The 15,821-nt window shown below is 45.2% G+C and overlaps 2 protein-coding genes across 2 annotated transcripts in view; both read right to left on the reverse strand.

Annotated features, from left to right (window-relative positions):
* Positions 1-15,821, reverse strand: part of S100A8 (S100 calcium binding protein A8) — a 238,774-nt gene that overhangs the window by 63,992 nt on the left and 158,961 nt on the right. The gene's annotated exons all lie outside the window — the stretch shown is intronic.
* LOC132221130 (protein S100-A7-like) lies at positions 3,463-4,733 on the reverse strand. Its single transcript, XM_059675075.1, has 2 exons — positions 4,593-4,733; positions 3,463-3,686 (listed from the first exon to the last, which is right to left on the reverse strand). Exons 1-2 carry the CDS (start codon positions 4,731-4,733, stop codon positions 3,519-3,521), a joined length of 309 nt encoding a protein of 102 aa, XP_059531058.1. The 3' UTR covers positions 3,463-3,518.

Here is a 15,821-nt window from a genome sequence, read left to right on the forward strand (position 1 = left end):
TCCTGCACCAGGCCTGCTGGTCCTGCTAGGAACCATCCTGCCGGGGCTCCCAGAGCTGGTGTCTGACTTCCTCTCTGCTCAGCCATCCCTCTTCCTGTCCTGGGAACTTACCTCCTGATGGTCCCAGTCCACCCCAATATGTCTGACTGTTTCCTGACTCAATTCAATTTTTCTAATGCTTCTCTTTGCCTGAAAAAGCTTTGAATTCCTCACCTTCCTGTTGAATATGATGTACCTCAACAGACTAGAAATCTGAACTTCTCCCTAGGGATTCTCCTTGGAAGTGGACACAGACTACTTCTCCACAATCAAATGTGCTCTTCCTCCTTTATGCTGCCTGCCACCTAAGCCCACTTGCACTGTGGGAACCACACCACGTCACTGTCCCCATATGTCCTTATTCCAAATTAGGGAGGAAAAACACTCATTTTAGCTTCACTGATCTCTAGTACCTAGCAGTTCCAGCACATATTCCTTACTCTAAAACTATTTTTGTTGTTAAAATATAATTGTTCAAATTCTGGCCCATCGCATCTAATGTTAACAGCAATCAAAAATGTAAAAAACTCCAGTTTAGAAGTCCGCTGTGAAACTTAGTTAAGGACCCAGGAAAGTGAGGCCAGGTTAAAACGTATAATTTGAAATAGGGAACAGCTGCTGTGGAGACCATAGTCCTGATTTTCTAAAAAGAGGAGTTGCTTCCCCCACGGTGGGAGGCCCAATCCCAGGAAAATACTAGTATGTACAAGTCAACTGACCGTGGCCTCTAATGTGGACCTAATCTCCTTGAATTCTCCAACCTCTGTTTAATCTCACAATGCTTCCCGCCATTGCCATGCTCCATGAAAAATTAGGATGAAGTGGATAGACATACAGTTACTCATTTTCTGGTATGATTTAGGAATCACATCCTAAAGAGAGCCTGTTGTGTGATCCCCAATGGGCTCATGTTCTCCATACTTACTATGGTAAAGGTCAACTGTCCAACTCAACACATTCTATTAGAATTGTGTTTCATACCTGTGTCAACCCAGAGCGCTGATCTCCTGGAGGCAGGGGCATGAGTCTGGTCCAATGTTGATACCATTTGTCCTGAGACATTGTAGCATCTGCCATGGCACGGTGCCCTAGAAGGGTGTTAGTCCGGTCTCTCCACGGTGGTTTGGAGGACTGATGTAAAGAGAGAAGCCAGGCCACATGCACAACCTTGTTCAGGTGGAAGTTATTGTTCCTGGGCTCAGCTGAGACAGAGAGCCTTAGGAAAAGGCCCCGCTGAACGAGTGCTCAGGGAATGAGGGCTGAGAGAGGTTCTGATACCAGAGGAGATTTGCAGGCAGTGCCTGCAGAAGAGAAGAGTGTGGACCCAGGACCTGGGATATTTCCTGTCCCCTGACACCTCTTTGGGGCTCTGCATCTACAGAGGTGATGCTCAGGATGCTGTTCAGTGGGGGTGGAACGGGGTGGAGTTTCTATCCCAGGTGCAGTGGTCAGGAACTTTTTTCTGCTGGTTAAACCCTACAATTTTCTGCAAATTCAAAGCTGGGGGGTTGAGGGGGGATTAAGAACTTAATTTGCCCATGTTCTGGTAGGAGAGGAAGTCAAATGAAATGTGGTCGCCCAGGGATAGCCCTGACTTAAAGGGACCCTGTGCAAATGCACTTTGGTTAAATCCACCGGAGCTCCATTGTCTCAAGTCTCAAGAATGCCACATCCTTAGAGCTTGATGGGTTCTCAGAGATAACTTATTTCCTACCTATAACTCATACTAACAGGACCGAGGACCAGAAAAAATGGATTTGCACAACACTCTGAAGGTTCATAGTTAAATTTAATGTAACTTAAATTTAGTTTTAATTGTATTTCATTCCATTTTTTTAAAGTAGATTGTATTTTACTCAGTAGTATAAAAATACTACCATTGAATTCTAAGCATATGTAACATAAACACAAACATTCAAAAACTGTATCTAAAACAAAAACAAACAAAACTGTATCTACAGGGGGAGCCCTCTCTACCGTGGCCGCTGACACCATGTGGCCCGGGATCTGGGCCTGCAGACTTCACAGGAGCTGAGGCGAGTTGCTCCCACCTGTAGGTGGTTCTTCTGCCTCGTGAAGGTCAGCGAAAGCTGTGCCAAGAGCCTGCTCTGGCTCTGGAGAGGCCACTAGACTGGGCGTTGTCTCTTGAGGTCTTTTTTGAACTTGCTCTGGAGCTGGTTCTGTAGATCCCAGAAGAGAACATGTTATCACCATGACTGCCTCGATGTGCCTTCTAAACACAGAACATCTCTGCTATCCATCCATGGATTCCCAGTTCCAGAGCCCACCCCAGGAAGTCTTTCAAGACTGCAGGCCATGGAGACTGTGATCAGAGCAACTCTATACTTGCCTAACCCTAGCTTCTGGAAGCTCTTCTCTGTGTGGCTTAGCCCCCCACATACCCACACCATCCACCCCCAGGCCTCCTCATTTTCTGCCTCTACCTCTGTAGGCTCACAATGCTCCAGCTCTGAAAGGAGCAGCTGGGCCCAGTGCTCCAGGTGTGAGCTGGTTCTGTAGATCCAAGAAGGACAGAGGCAGATAGGAAGGGCCCTGTGTGGGTAATGGCACGCCTCTTTCCAGGGCTAGTGGAGTGGACTGTCACTGATGACTCAGCCTGAGCTTTCGGCTCATCATTCCCTGCCCTCTCCTCCCCGCTCCTCTTCAGTCCTATCTTCTCACTTGCTGCCAAGACACTCTCTGGACTCCAGCACTAGCTTTACTCCTCATTCCTAGAACAGCCATCACTCTGTGCTTTCCCCAGACACCCAGCTCCCAGCATTTAGCAAATCATTGGGAGGATCAGCTCAGCAGACAGGGTCACTGGATCACCTCCACAAGGACACCACACAGGAAAACACACACACACACACACACACACACACACAGTCACACACACGCAGAGGGACAGGACACAGCCCAGAAGCCCAGGACACAGGACAAGGGATCCAGTCCTTGGGCACTTCTGAGTGTCCCTTTCACAGTGCCCAGTGCCCATGTGCCCCCAAAGGCTACCACCCAATGCCTTTTTCAATGATGCCATCTCCCCTATGTCCCTGGGGTCAGTCTGGGCAGGAGCAGGTGGATATGAGGCACCGTGTTCACACCTCAGCTCCTGCTCCCTGCAGGTCCTGGATCCCCAGATGCTGATCGTGGCTTGAGAAGGAAAAGAATGGCTGGGCCAGCAGAATGCTCTGCACTGCTGACCCTGGGACCAGATGCACTAGGGAGCAGGGGCAGAGGTGGACAGAGGCCCTGCTGAGAGAGGTGGTCAGTTATGTTGGGTGCCAAAGGGAGGGCACCCTCCTGGCACATTCCTGGGTAAGTCCTCCCACTGAGAACCCACAATTATATTCACCAAGAAGGGGCAGTTTTGACAGCATAAGTAGCCAAAGAAAAGCAGGAAACAGGCTTTATCTGGGCAATAGACACACTTTATTATTTCTTGTGGTTTCTGGAGGCCTCAGGCTGGGCTGGGCTCACTTTCCTCCCCCACCAGAACAGAGCGGGGCTCCGTGGCTATTATCGTGGTAGTCCACAGCTAGGACCCCCAACACCGACAGAAACTCAGTAAATGAGATCTTCTTATCCATGTTCTTGTCCTTGTCCTCAAATATATCGCCCAAGAAATCTACGCCACTATTTTCCTGTGGAAAAGATAAATTCAGTATCAAAGGTGTGATCAGTGGAATAGGAGGAGGAAGAGGCAGAGAGGGGAGAGAAACATCTGGGGTTGCACAGGTGTAGCTGTTGTGGGCCAGCAGACTGTACCAGGGGTTAAGGGGGACGTTAGCATTACCCTGCATGTCACTGAGGGAGAATCCTAGTACCAAATGTCAGCATGAAAGAGAGACCTAGTCCTGGTGGGCAGACTCAGCCCAGAGCCTCACTGATCAATGAGCTGGTGGGTGGCGGGTCTTTAGACCCAGACCTGTTCCCCTCACCCACTTCCAGGACCCCATCTACCTAAGTTCTACCCACAAACTAGATAGGCCCTACCCCTTGTCTCTTCATTCCTAACCCTCCTCTCCTATCTCCTATTTGCTTTCCTGAATCTTCCATGCTCAGTGCCCTCTTTTGCGCACCTACTCTCTGTGTCACCTAGTAGCCTCTCTTTTTGTAATCAGTTCAGTGCATTCTAACTGTCAGACTAAATCAGATCTATGAATGAGCTCTTTCATTGTAATGAAAGGTGTTAAAGTTTATCAGCCATAGAATTTCTATCACCTTCCCTTGGATCTCAGAGAACCGAACAGAAGCTTTTGGAGGCAGAGCTTGAGCCTATGGGCTTCAGTCTCCTGGATGGAGAGTGACAAGTGGGAGGGGACCCATTCTATACTCTCCTATTTCACCACCTGATAACTACCCTTGATCCCCAGATGCCTTTACACTTGGCCAATGTACCATCTCTTTCATCCTGATAATAAGTCAGGAGAGTCCTCTTAGGCCTTTCTGCAGATGAGAATATTGAGGATCAGAGAATGGGATTGACTTGTCCAAAGTCCTCCGCCATGCCAGGGCCCAAGCAACCTTGAGAAGTCACCCAGACTCACACAAGCCCTGAGGAAGTGAGGGTAATTCTCCCTCAGCATCCTCAGCAGGCCCCTCTTGTTAATCTTGTCATCAGGTTTGGTGTATCTGTGGAACTGGTCGATCAAGTCCATCATAGCCTGTTCAGCTGCAGTATGGCCCATCTTGGATTTCAAGAAAGCTGCAGGAGAGGAAGATAGGGACCTTTGTTATCCTTCTCCCCAGATGAGGGTCCCTAAGTCAGGACAATGGGGTGGGAACTGAGGATCCTGTTAAGTGAGGTTCAGGTGGAGCAGAGGAACTGTATCATCCTAGGACAGTGATGGCAAACCTATGACACGCATGTCAGAGGTGACACGCGAACTCATTATTTTGGTTGATTTTTCTTTATTAAATGGCATTTAAATATATAAAATAAATATCAAAAATATAAGTCTTTGTTTTACTATGGTTTCAAATATAAAAAAAAATTCTATATGTGTCACGGCACCAGAGTTAAGTTAGGGTTTTTCAAAATGCTGACACGCCAAGCTCAAAACGTCTGCCATCACCGCCCAAGGAGGTGGGATGAGATGCTCGTGAGGAAAGTATGACCGAGGCTGGGGCCTGGGCCCATGCAGGTCAGGGCCCAGAGGAGGTAGGGAGAATACAGAAACACACTGTGGACAGAGCCACAGGAGGCAGAAGCAGAGAGGGTAGGGGTCAACACATGGAAAAGGACTGACATTTAGTTGGGACCTGAGCCAAACACAAATTTGGATGATTCTACTCTTCAAGAGCATCAACACCATCTCCTCCAGGGTCACAGTCAGGGTTAGAGTCATGGGGACAAAATAACTTCCTGACTAGTCTGGCCTGACCTGCCCTGGGCTGCTCTTGGAATGAGTCCCCTGAGGTGCCCATTGTGAACATAAAGCAAGCTCTAAATGAAACGGGCCCTGGAGGCTCCCAGCAGTGAGTGAGATTAGGATGTTGAGTGTGAGCAGAGATATGTATCCCTGTCCTGAGCTCCCGCAAGGTTTCCTGGACCATCCCCACCGGTTTGAAAGAAGGACTGCTGACCAGTGTTGGCATCATGTGTGAAATGAACAGAAATACCTGACTCAGTTTTAGGCTCTTGGGTGGAATGTGGGCAGATAGGCTCCTTCAGATGACCTTTGTACCTCCCTGCTCTCTGGAACCCCAAGGCTAGACCACATTTAAGTAAAGAGGTCTGACTTCCCAAAGCCAGTACCTCCACCCACAGTCTGGACCCCAAGCAGAGAAATGGGACAGTGCAGCCCTCACATCTCAGACTTTCCCAAACTCTCAAGAAATGTGTATGGCTCCCATGTGTGGGCATCTAACAAAAACTACCATTGTCTCCTGATCTGGGAGAAAGATCCTCCCGTTATGTCCCTAAGTGAAAACACCTAAGGCCTTCTGTCAACTTGGCCAAGGCCTTAACTGAGCTCTGTGCACAGAAGGTCACTAGTCATTCCCTCAGCTGGGCACGAGGTCCAAAACTTTAGTTGATGGGTCCCTGATCCACATAGTGACAAATCTTCTCACCAGGCATAGTGAGTGGACATCCCAGGCCTGGGTTTAGGAGAATCTCTCAAGACTTTGGGAGAGCCACCCACTCCCTCCAGAGGTTGGGGTGCAAAGTCCATGGCCTGAGAGTCAGATGATTCCAGAGAGAAAAGTAGACAAGGAGGAGAGGAAGGTCCTTATACTGAGCTCCCACCAGGGATGCTCCAACAGAGTTGGCACCGAAGAGCCAGCAGAGCAATGGGAGCGTCAGTACAGACATCTTGTTGTAGATAGGCCCTTGGGACCAAGTGGGATCAAGTTGGAAAAACCCATAACAGGCAGAGTTGAGACTGGATACAGGTTCCTGAATCCGCTCCCATCACCGCTCTCCCTATTCCTGGACACAGAAGAACACACTGGGCCCTGACGAACCCCCCTGGCAAACAGTTAGGTGCAGACTTACCGGAGCTGACGAGGTGTCACTGAGGAGAAGGTGAGTGTGCTGTGCATCTGGGCAAAGACTGGTCCCTTTATAAGGCTCAGCCTGGCTCCTCCCAGGCATTTGGGCCATGTTCTCTCCCTGCTTAATGTACCATTGCCTCACTCAGGTGGGTGGCACACACCTAGGAGAGTGTGTTTATTATTTTCCAATAAAATCTTAGGCAACTCCCAAGGGATTGCACTATTCTAGAACATTATTCTGTGGGCAAGGAACCCTAGGGCTGGGGAGGGGAAGACAGTGGGATGTGTCTTAACACTAGATTGCCCAAGGAAGTCATTTTGACTGCTTTTTAATTTCAATTAGAAAAACAATTATGTATATAAGGACACAATGTCTTAGAATTTTGTGACTTTTTGTACAACATATTAATGCATTTATTAATAATTGTAGTTACCTCCCCCCTCCTTCATTTCCGGTATATATATATATGTGTTATACCTATATTGCCCAAAAGCAGTCATTTTGACTGCTTGGGGAAATTTTAAATAATCAAATGACTCTTATTATTGAATTGAGTAAATTTCTTATATGACCAGTTCGGCTCTGTATTGAAATAACAGTTTTCATTTTTTTTCGATTACCGTCACATGATAACATACAAGTACATGATAAATTATCGATACTTGATAAGTTGCAGTTGCTCAATAAGCTAAACTAATACTTGTTATTCGAATCTTTATGCAGTGATACTTGTTCTAATAAGTTGCTCATTTTATTTCTTTTGCGCCCTAAATTCATGAAAGAAATGTCGAATAGAAGTGAGTTATTGGAAAAGCTAAGGAACATAAGTGAAGAGTGCTCCGATATTATTCTTTCACAATGCAGTCATTTTGACTGCTTTTGGGCAATATAGGTATATACTAAGTTTCAGTCTTTCTAGTGTTAAAAACACAGAAATTGAGGAAGAGAACACTGGGTTTCTGGACTTAAAGAGAATGGGACTCTGAGACACACCATGGTCTGTGTTTGCTCATCACCCACTCCTTCCACAAGTTTGTTCTGACATCTAACAAAACTCTCTCCAGCAGTTTATAGGTTTATAACTATATCACGCATCACCTTACCTGTCATATCGATATTCCTCCTAAACCTTCAAAACGTTATGAGATGGTGCTGTTACCCTCATGTTGAGGACAGGGAATTGAGGGAGTAAGAGGTAAGCTAAGTTCCTATGTGCACCAGGCTGATAGACAGCAAGCTCAACATATGTTCCCAGAAAAGCCTGATTCAAAACCTCCCTCCTAACCCCACCACTAGACCTCTGGGGTCACTGCAAGGCCTGTGAACTCAAAGTCCAGGGGATGGAGGCAGGGTCACCTCACTCCCATGTTTATACGGGGTCCTCACTGAAAAGCTAAGAGAGAAAGAGGTGCCATGACCCACAGTGACAGGTAGCACAGAGTGAATAGCACGTCTGTGCCTGGCCAGGATGGCCAAGGGTGTACCTGAGTGGGACAGCTGAAAGGCTTAGAAAAGACTGACAAGAGAATGAAAGATAGGTCTGAGTGGGATGCTGCTTCTCTGAGAGACAGCAACAACGCCCACAGCCATGTCTGTATTTTATAGCAGATGCCATGAGGCAAAGTAAGGGCATGATAAAGATGTTTCCAACATTCTCATGGTTTCAATCCTACTCAACCACATGCAGCTGAACTCTATCAGGCCTACATCACTCAGGGACGTGGGGCCATGTGTTCGGACCATAGGTTCAAGCTCACAACTACAGCTTTGGCTATAATTGTGCTGGGAGGGCCCTGCCCTCCAAGCTGGGACTTGCACAATGAGGGGACTGTGCCCTCTCATCAGTCCAAGGCTTGAACCTGTCCAAACACTGTAGCTGCTCTTCACACACATCACCCACAGGTGAGGGAAGAGACAAGGTCAGAGCTCTCAGTTCTGGCGTTAGCCTCACACTCTAGAACTTCGCTTTGCAGCTCCAGGGGCTGCCTCACCCACCAAGGAAGCCACTGTCTCTAGACTCAGGGATGGTGTCCACCATGAAATGAACCAGCAGGAAATGGGGCAACTTTTCCTCCCCTCCCATGATGATGCCTTCCTATAAATTCTTCGATGATGTCCCTCCTTCCCTTATGCAAAACAGTCTGCTTAGGAGTCAGTGGTCATGCCCTAGATTTACAGTGATGGCGAACCCATGACAGGCGAGTCAGAGGTGACACGCGAACTCATTTTTTTGGTTAATTATTCTTTGTTAAATGGCATTTAAATATATAAAATAAATATCAAAAATATAAGTCTTTGTTTTACTATGGTTGCAAATATCAAAACATTTCTATGTGACATGGCAAGAGAGTTAAGTTAGGGTTTTTCAAAATGCTGACACGCCGAGCTCAAAAGGTTCGCCATCAGTGCCCTAGAATCTGCTGTGTCCCAGCCTGCTGTGTAAAGTCTAGTTCAGACTAGTCCCCAGTTATGTCCACACCTGCACCAGCACCAGCCCTCTCTGGTTCACTTATGTAATGTGTTCTCCCCACCACGAAAAGCCTGCTGTGAAGGATACACAGGAAACCTGGAGAGGGGGTCACTTGGAGCAGAGGAACTGAAATGTCTTTCCCACATGCGCCCTGGTATAGCTTTTGAAATGTGAACAATGTCAAGATACTTCAAATTCATTTCTAATTTGTATATTTAAGTTTTGCTTTATTCAATCTTGGCCTCACTTTCACAGTCTGAACTATGTATAGTCCTTGGCTTCCAGAATCTAAGCATCATTAATCTGTTGCAAAGTATCTAATTTTTACTTATATACTTATATTCTGCTGGAAGCCAGTCCACCCTTGCTGCTTGACACAGTCGCTGCAGGGAAGAAACATCTGCACAGCTTATGTTTCAAGGGACCTGGTGTATATGGCATATGTTTGCTCCCCCTCTTAAGGCTTTGTGTTTTAAACAGGACCACCTCCCAGAGAAAGGTTGTTTCCCCAGGTGAGGATTTTTCCCTGGAGTAAGGGAGGGAATAAAACCCCTTAACTAAGTGCCAGGCGGGTAATTAATCACTTTAACTACAAACAATCACGATTAAGCTACATAATCTTTACTTAGGATAATCTCCTTCAGTTACTCCCTTGTAGCTTAATAGAACAATAGAGTAACCTTGGAATGGAGATAAGAAACGCCCTAATCTTTAGAATAGAATTGATAAGATTAAAATCAACTGGTATAAATACAGATGTTACAAGACAATAAACACAGAACCTGGCTAGAACCTGACTAGAGAACCTGGCTAGGCTGCTAATCAACTGAACGCTGTCTCCATGTCATTCCTTCCTTTTTCACTGACTCCGTCCACAACTTTGGGAATCCCTGGACCTGCTGGGGATGGACCCCAACAATATTCCTTTAATCTTCATTACCATTTAATTTCCCCCAAAAAAAGCCAAAAAAGCAATATATGTTTTCTGGTGTATTTTTATGCATGCTCACCAATGTAAATAATTAGTTTGGCCCGTGTTCTCTCCAGGTTTTTTTTTTTAAAAAAAAAATATAGATTAATTATGCAGAAAAGTACAACAAACTACAATACACATCCTAATGAATCTTACACTTGTGACTGTCCCCAACGTCAATTACACATTGCCACCACCCGCACCAGCCTGCTTTCTCTATTCTCCAAAACCAGCATCTGAACTTTTATAATGAGACCCTCTCTCTGTTTCATTTTACCACCTAAGCATACATTCCTGAACACTGCCATTTGCCCTGCTTTCAAATCTTACTTGAAGGGAAACATATTCTATGTATTCTTCTGTGTCTGCCTTATTTTTCTCAATATTACATTTATAAGCTGTATGTTGTACTGTGTTGGTTCTTCATTTTATACTTATATAACTTTATATGAATGTGCCATAATTTTTTTATAATTCTGCTTTAGATATCACATGATCATCACTTTGTCTATTTTTTCAATGGTTACCAGCTCAGTTGACCAGGGATTTTGACCTCTGATGGCCTGTTCCTGTGGGGATCAGCCACCCTGTCTGGTGTGGTATGTGGAAAGGGCCCAGGGCAGTCCCTGGTTGTGTAAGTCTGGGGTGTTTAAGGAATAAGAAGGGATGAGCCCATGTTTCAGGGACCAACTTCAAAACAGCCCTGTTTATTGTCAGAGACATTAGTGTTTGCAATAATTGTGATTAACAGCCAAGTCCACCCCAGCATCTTCCATAAAACTCACCACCACCAGAAAGGCTGAAGGTATCTTGCAATCCCTGAACCAAAATTCCTTTGGCAACACATGCTACACATCCAGGTCAGTCACTTGGAACAATGTCGCAAGCATTTACTGTTTATCCTGAGCCACTCTTTCATCCATCCCAATGGATTCTGGACCCCAGCTGTCCTTGGCTGTTTGGAGCTGAGATCTGTACCATTTGTTCAAGGTACAAAATTTAAGGAGAGCCCGCTGAGCACCACTCACTGTGCTTTAGGATGAACATAATGGCAAGAAAAATTTTTGAAGAATGTATCTCGCCTCAATGTTCCCACTTTAGAAGTGAAGATAAAAAGAATAAAATAGAAACTGTGGAGGTTGGAGATGTACAATGACACAGTCCATAACCCAAGAAGAGAGGGTAACTTTCTGGGGAGGAGAGGTGGATAGGCCAAGGAATTAAAATCAATTGGGCCCAGCTAGCATGGCTCAGTGGTTGAGCATCAACCTATGACCCAGGAGGTCAGGGTTAAATTCCTGGTTACACGACCAGGTTGCGGGCTTAATCCCCAGTGTGGGGAATGCAGGAGGCAGCCCATGAGTTATTCTCTCTCCTCATTGATGTTTCTATCTCCCTGTCACTCTCCCTTCCACTCAGAAATCAATAAAAATATATTTTAAAAAATAAATGAAATAAATTGGTTAAGTAATTTCCTGGTGGACAGACAGTCTAAGATGCTAATAAGTTTACATGCAGAGACTTAGTTCTCAAACAACAGATTTGATTTATTAGCTAGCTTTTAGATAAGATTGTAAGAGAGCTCCAGAAAATACAGAAAAGAAGAAAATAGAATGCTTGCTCATAACTCAGCATCCTAGGGAAGGAGGGTACTCCCAGATAACTCTCGAGAGCTATTTGTTTCAATCAAATTTGGCTTACCATAAAAAAAACACAACACAAGATCTTATTATATTTATTATTAATATACTCTAATTTTTAGAACTGTTTTATATTGGCTGAAAATTTTGGAACAATGAATTTATTTCCTATATACCCCCTCTCCCCTCAGTATCCACTGTTTATTAACATCTTAATTAGTGTGGAACATTTGTTAAATTTGATGAACCAATATTAATACATTATTCTGAACTAAAGTCCATGGTTTAACTAGGGTTCAGTTCTTATTGTGAAATTCTGTGGTTTTGGACAAATGTGTAATGCCACATATTCATCATCACAGTATCATGCAAAGTAGTTTCATTGCCTCAAAAATCACCGGTGCCCCAACTATTCAGCCATCCCCTCCTATCCTGAAGCTTGATGATTACTGATATTTTAATTGTCAGTATGGTTTTGCTTTTTCTATAAGGTCATATATTTGAAATCATACAGTATGTGGCTGTTTCAGAATGGCTTCCTTCACTCAGCAATATCCTTGTCGTTTTCTCCATGTCTTCTTGTGGCTTCATAGCTCAATTCTTCTTCTTGCTGGATAATATTCCACTGCATGGGTGTGCCACAGTTCGTTTACTCATTCACCTTTTGAAAGACATCTTGGTTACTTCCAGTTTGGGGCAATTATGAATAAAGATTCTAAAGTCACTCATTTGGAAGTTTTTATGAAGCTTTAACTCTTCAACTCACTTGGGTAAGTATTTTTGATGACTGCCTGTGTCCCGGACCAACAACCCAGGCATGGGTTGAGGCATGGCAGGGCCAGCTCTCCCTGTCCCCTCCTGTCAGAAAAGCAGAGTCCCAGAAGCCTGGCCCAGCATCACTCAGTTTCATTGAGCAGAACTGGTGGGACACATGTTCACTCTTAGTTGCAAGGGGCACTGGGAAAGCAAGGACAGGACTGTCAGAATGGCTTAGAGGAGACCAGACACACATGGGGGTACTGGGCACCCTAAACCCCAAGCAAACTGGGCTCTGTTAGTTCAGAAGAGGGGTTGGGTACTGGGTAGGACATAGTTGGTGCCTGTCCCAAACCTCTCACTTTCACACTCTTGGCTCTAGACGTGTTTCTGTCCTGATGTCATGTCTGTTCTGTGCTATAGTTTTGCTCACAAGTCATGGTCTGGAATCTCTTTCCCTGGTTTTCTTGCTTGAACACTAGGTGTTGACATTCATTCAAATGCCTCATCTAAGGTATCTCGGTCCGCCTCTCCTCCTCAGAAAGTTACCCCTCCCTCCTGGGGTTATACTGTGTGTCACTGTACACCTCCAGCATCCACAGTTTCTATTTTATTCTTTTCATCTTCACCTCTAAAGGGTGAACATTGGAGGGAAATAAATTCTTTAAAAAATTTCTCTTGGCATATGTTCATCCTAAAGTACAGTGAGTGGTGCTCAGTGGGTTCTTCTTAAATTTTGTACCTTGAACTAACGGTCCAGGTCTCCGCTCCAAACAGCCAAGGACAGCAGGGGTCCAGAATCCATTGGGATGAAAGAGAGGCTCAGGATAAACAGTAAATGCTTGGGAGATGGTTCCAAGTGATTGACCTGGCTGTTTAGACCATGTTGCCAAAGAATTATTGGTTCAGAAAATGGAAGATACCTATAGCCTTTCTGGTGGTGGTGAGTGGTAAGACAGATGCTGGGGTGGGACTTGGCTGTTAGTCACAATAGTTGCAAACACTAATGTCTCTGACAATAAACAGGGCTGTTTTGAAGTTGGTCCCTGAAACATGGGCTCATCCCCTTCTTATTCCTTAAACACCCAAGACTTACACAATCAATGAATGCCCTGGGCCCTTTCCAAATACCTCAACATACAGGGTGGCTGATCCCCACAGGAACATGAAGTCAGAGGTCAAAATCCATGGTCACCTGATATGGAAATCATACAAAAGGAAAACAAGAAAATTAAGGGCATGTGATATCTAAAACAGAATTATAGAAAATGATGTGATATTTACACCAAGATATATAGTATACAATGATGAACAAACACTACAACATGAATATCACTTACAAGTGATATTCTGAGCAAACTAAGGCAAACATAGAAGAATATATAGAATCTGTTCTCCTTCAAGTAAATTTGCTTATGTGGTAAAATTCAAATGAAACAAAGAGAGAGCCTTACCATGAAGGTCCAGATGATGGTTTTCAGGGAGACAGAAAAGGGGCGGTGACTGGTAAGGGTGGTGGAAATATTTTATTCATTGACCTGGGTGGCAGTGTCAGGTGCTGGAGATAATTCATTGGGCTGTACATTGTAGTGCATTTTATTTTTCTGTGTGATTGATCTATATCACATAAAGCACATCTATAAAACATAGGGCAAAATAATAATTTACATTGATGAGTATTCATAAAAATAAACAGAAAACATACATTTTACTTTTTGGCTTTTGGCTGGGAAGTTGACTAGTAATGGAGATTAAGGGAAAATAAGTATATAAGTAAAATAAGAGAGAGAACGTGCAACAGGTCAATGTTTACATTCCGGAAGCTGAGGACTATACATAGTTCAGATTCTGAAAGTGAGGCCAGAATTTAACAAAGTAAAAATTAAATGAAACTAATTGAAAACTAATTTAAAGTATTTTGACATTGTTCAAATATCAAAAGCTACACCAGGGACAAAGTGGGCATGCCATCTCACTTCCCCTGCCAGGAGACAGCTAGTGCTCCAGGTGTTCTGTGTATCCTTCCTGGGAGGCTTTGAGAGGCAGTAAGAGGAAATTAAATGAGTGAACCAGAGAGGTCTGGTGCTGATGCAAATATGGATATAACTGGGGACAGAAAGGCCAGGCTGAAGCATGGAGGCCAGTGCACTGGGGGGCCTGACCTGGGAGCTCAGCGGTGGGCCTGGTCCCAGGGTGCCCAATGCCTGAGCAGTCCCTTACTCCATGGGAGCATGTTCTAAGGGGAACAGAGAGCAGGAACCAGGACTCTTCAGTGAATCAGCATGTATGTCCCCAGAGGTCCCCAGGTTTCGTCCTGACCTCCAAGCTCTTGTTCCTGCACCTAAACTAGCTTTTCCACAGCAGGTTAGGACATAACAGACGCAGGGCATGAGCTACTGACTCCTAAGCAGACTATTTTGCATAAGGGAAGGAGAAACATCATCTAAGAATTTATAGGAAGGCATCATCATGGGAGGGGTGGCAACTTTGCCCCATCTCCTGCTGGCTCATTTCATGGTGGTCATCATCCCTGAATCTAGACAGTGGCTTCCTTGGTGGACCCCGGTGGGCCCTGGAGCTACGAAGTGAATTTCTAGAGTGTGGGGATAATGCCAGGACTCAGAGCTCTGACCTCCCGTCTTCCCTCGCCTGCAGGTGACATGCTGAGCCACTGCTCTCTCTGTGTTCCCTGTCTGTCCCTGTGGGTCCTGCCACCTCTTTCTCTCCTAGCGCTCCAGTGAGGACTCAACATAACGATGGGAGTGAGGTGACCCTGCCTCCCTCCCCTGGACTTTGAGTTCACAGGCCCTGCAGTGCCCCTAGGGGTCTAGTAGTGGGGTTAGGAGGGAGGTTTTTGAATCAGGCTTTTCTGGGATCATATATTAAACTTTCTGTCTATTAGCCTCGTGCCCATAAGGACTTTGCTAACCTCTTACTCCCTCCATTCCCCATCCTCAACATGAGGGTAACAGCTCCATCTCATAAGGTTTTGACATTTTAGGAGGAATATTAATAGGACAGGTAAGGTGATGTGTGGTATAGTTATGGACTTATAAACCGCTGGAGAGAGTTTGTGTTAGATGCTAGAACAAAATTGTGGAAGGAGTGGGTGATGAGCAAAAACAGACCATGATGCGTCTCAGAGTCCCATCTTCTTTAAGTTCAGAAACTCAGTTCTCTGTACCAGAATTCCTGTGCTTTACGACACAGCCCATTGTCTTCCACACCCCTGACCCCAGGGAAGTGAGGACAGAAGAAGGCTCTAGGTGTTTTCCCTTGGGAGTTGCCTGGGATTTTACTTCCATATGTGAACACACACTCCTAGGTGTGTGCCACACACCTGAGTAGGAAAATGGTCCAGGAAGTAGACAGATATGACCCAAAGGCTCCCAGTGCCTGGGAGGAGCCACATGGAGCCTTATAAAGAGACCAGTCTTT

The sequence above is a fragment of the Myotis daubentonii genome, chromosome 18 (genome assembly GCF_963259705.1).
Source record: "Myotis daubentonii chromosome 18, mMyoDau2.1, whole genome shotgun sequence".
Taxonomy (NCBI): domain Eukaryota; kingdom Metazoa; phylum Chordata; class Mammalia; order Chiroptera; family Vespertilionidae; genus Myotis; species Myotis daubentonii.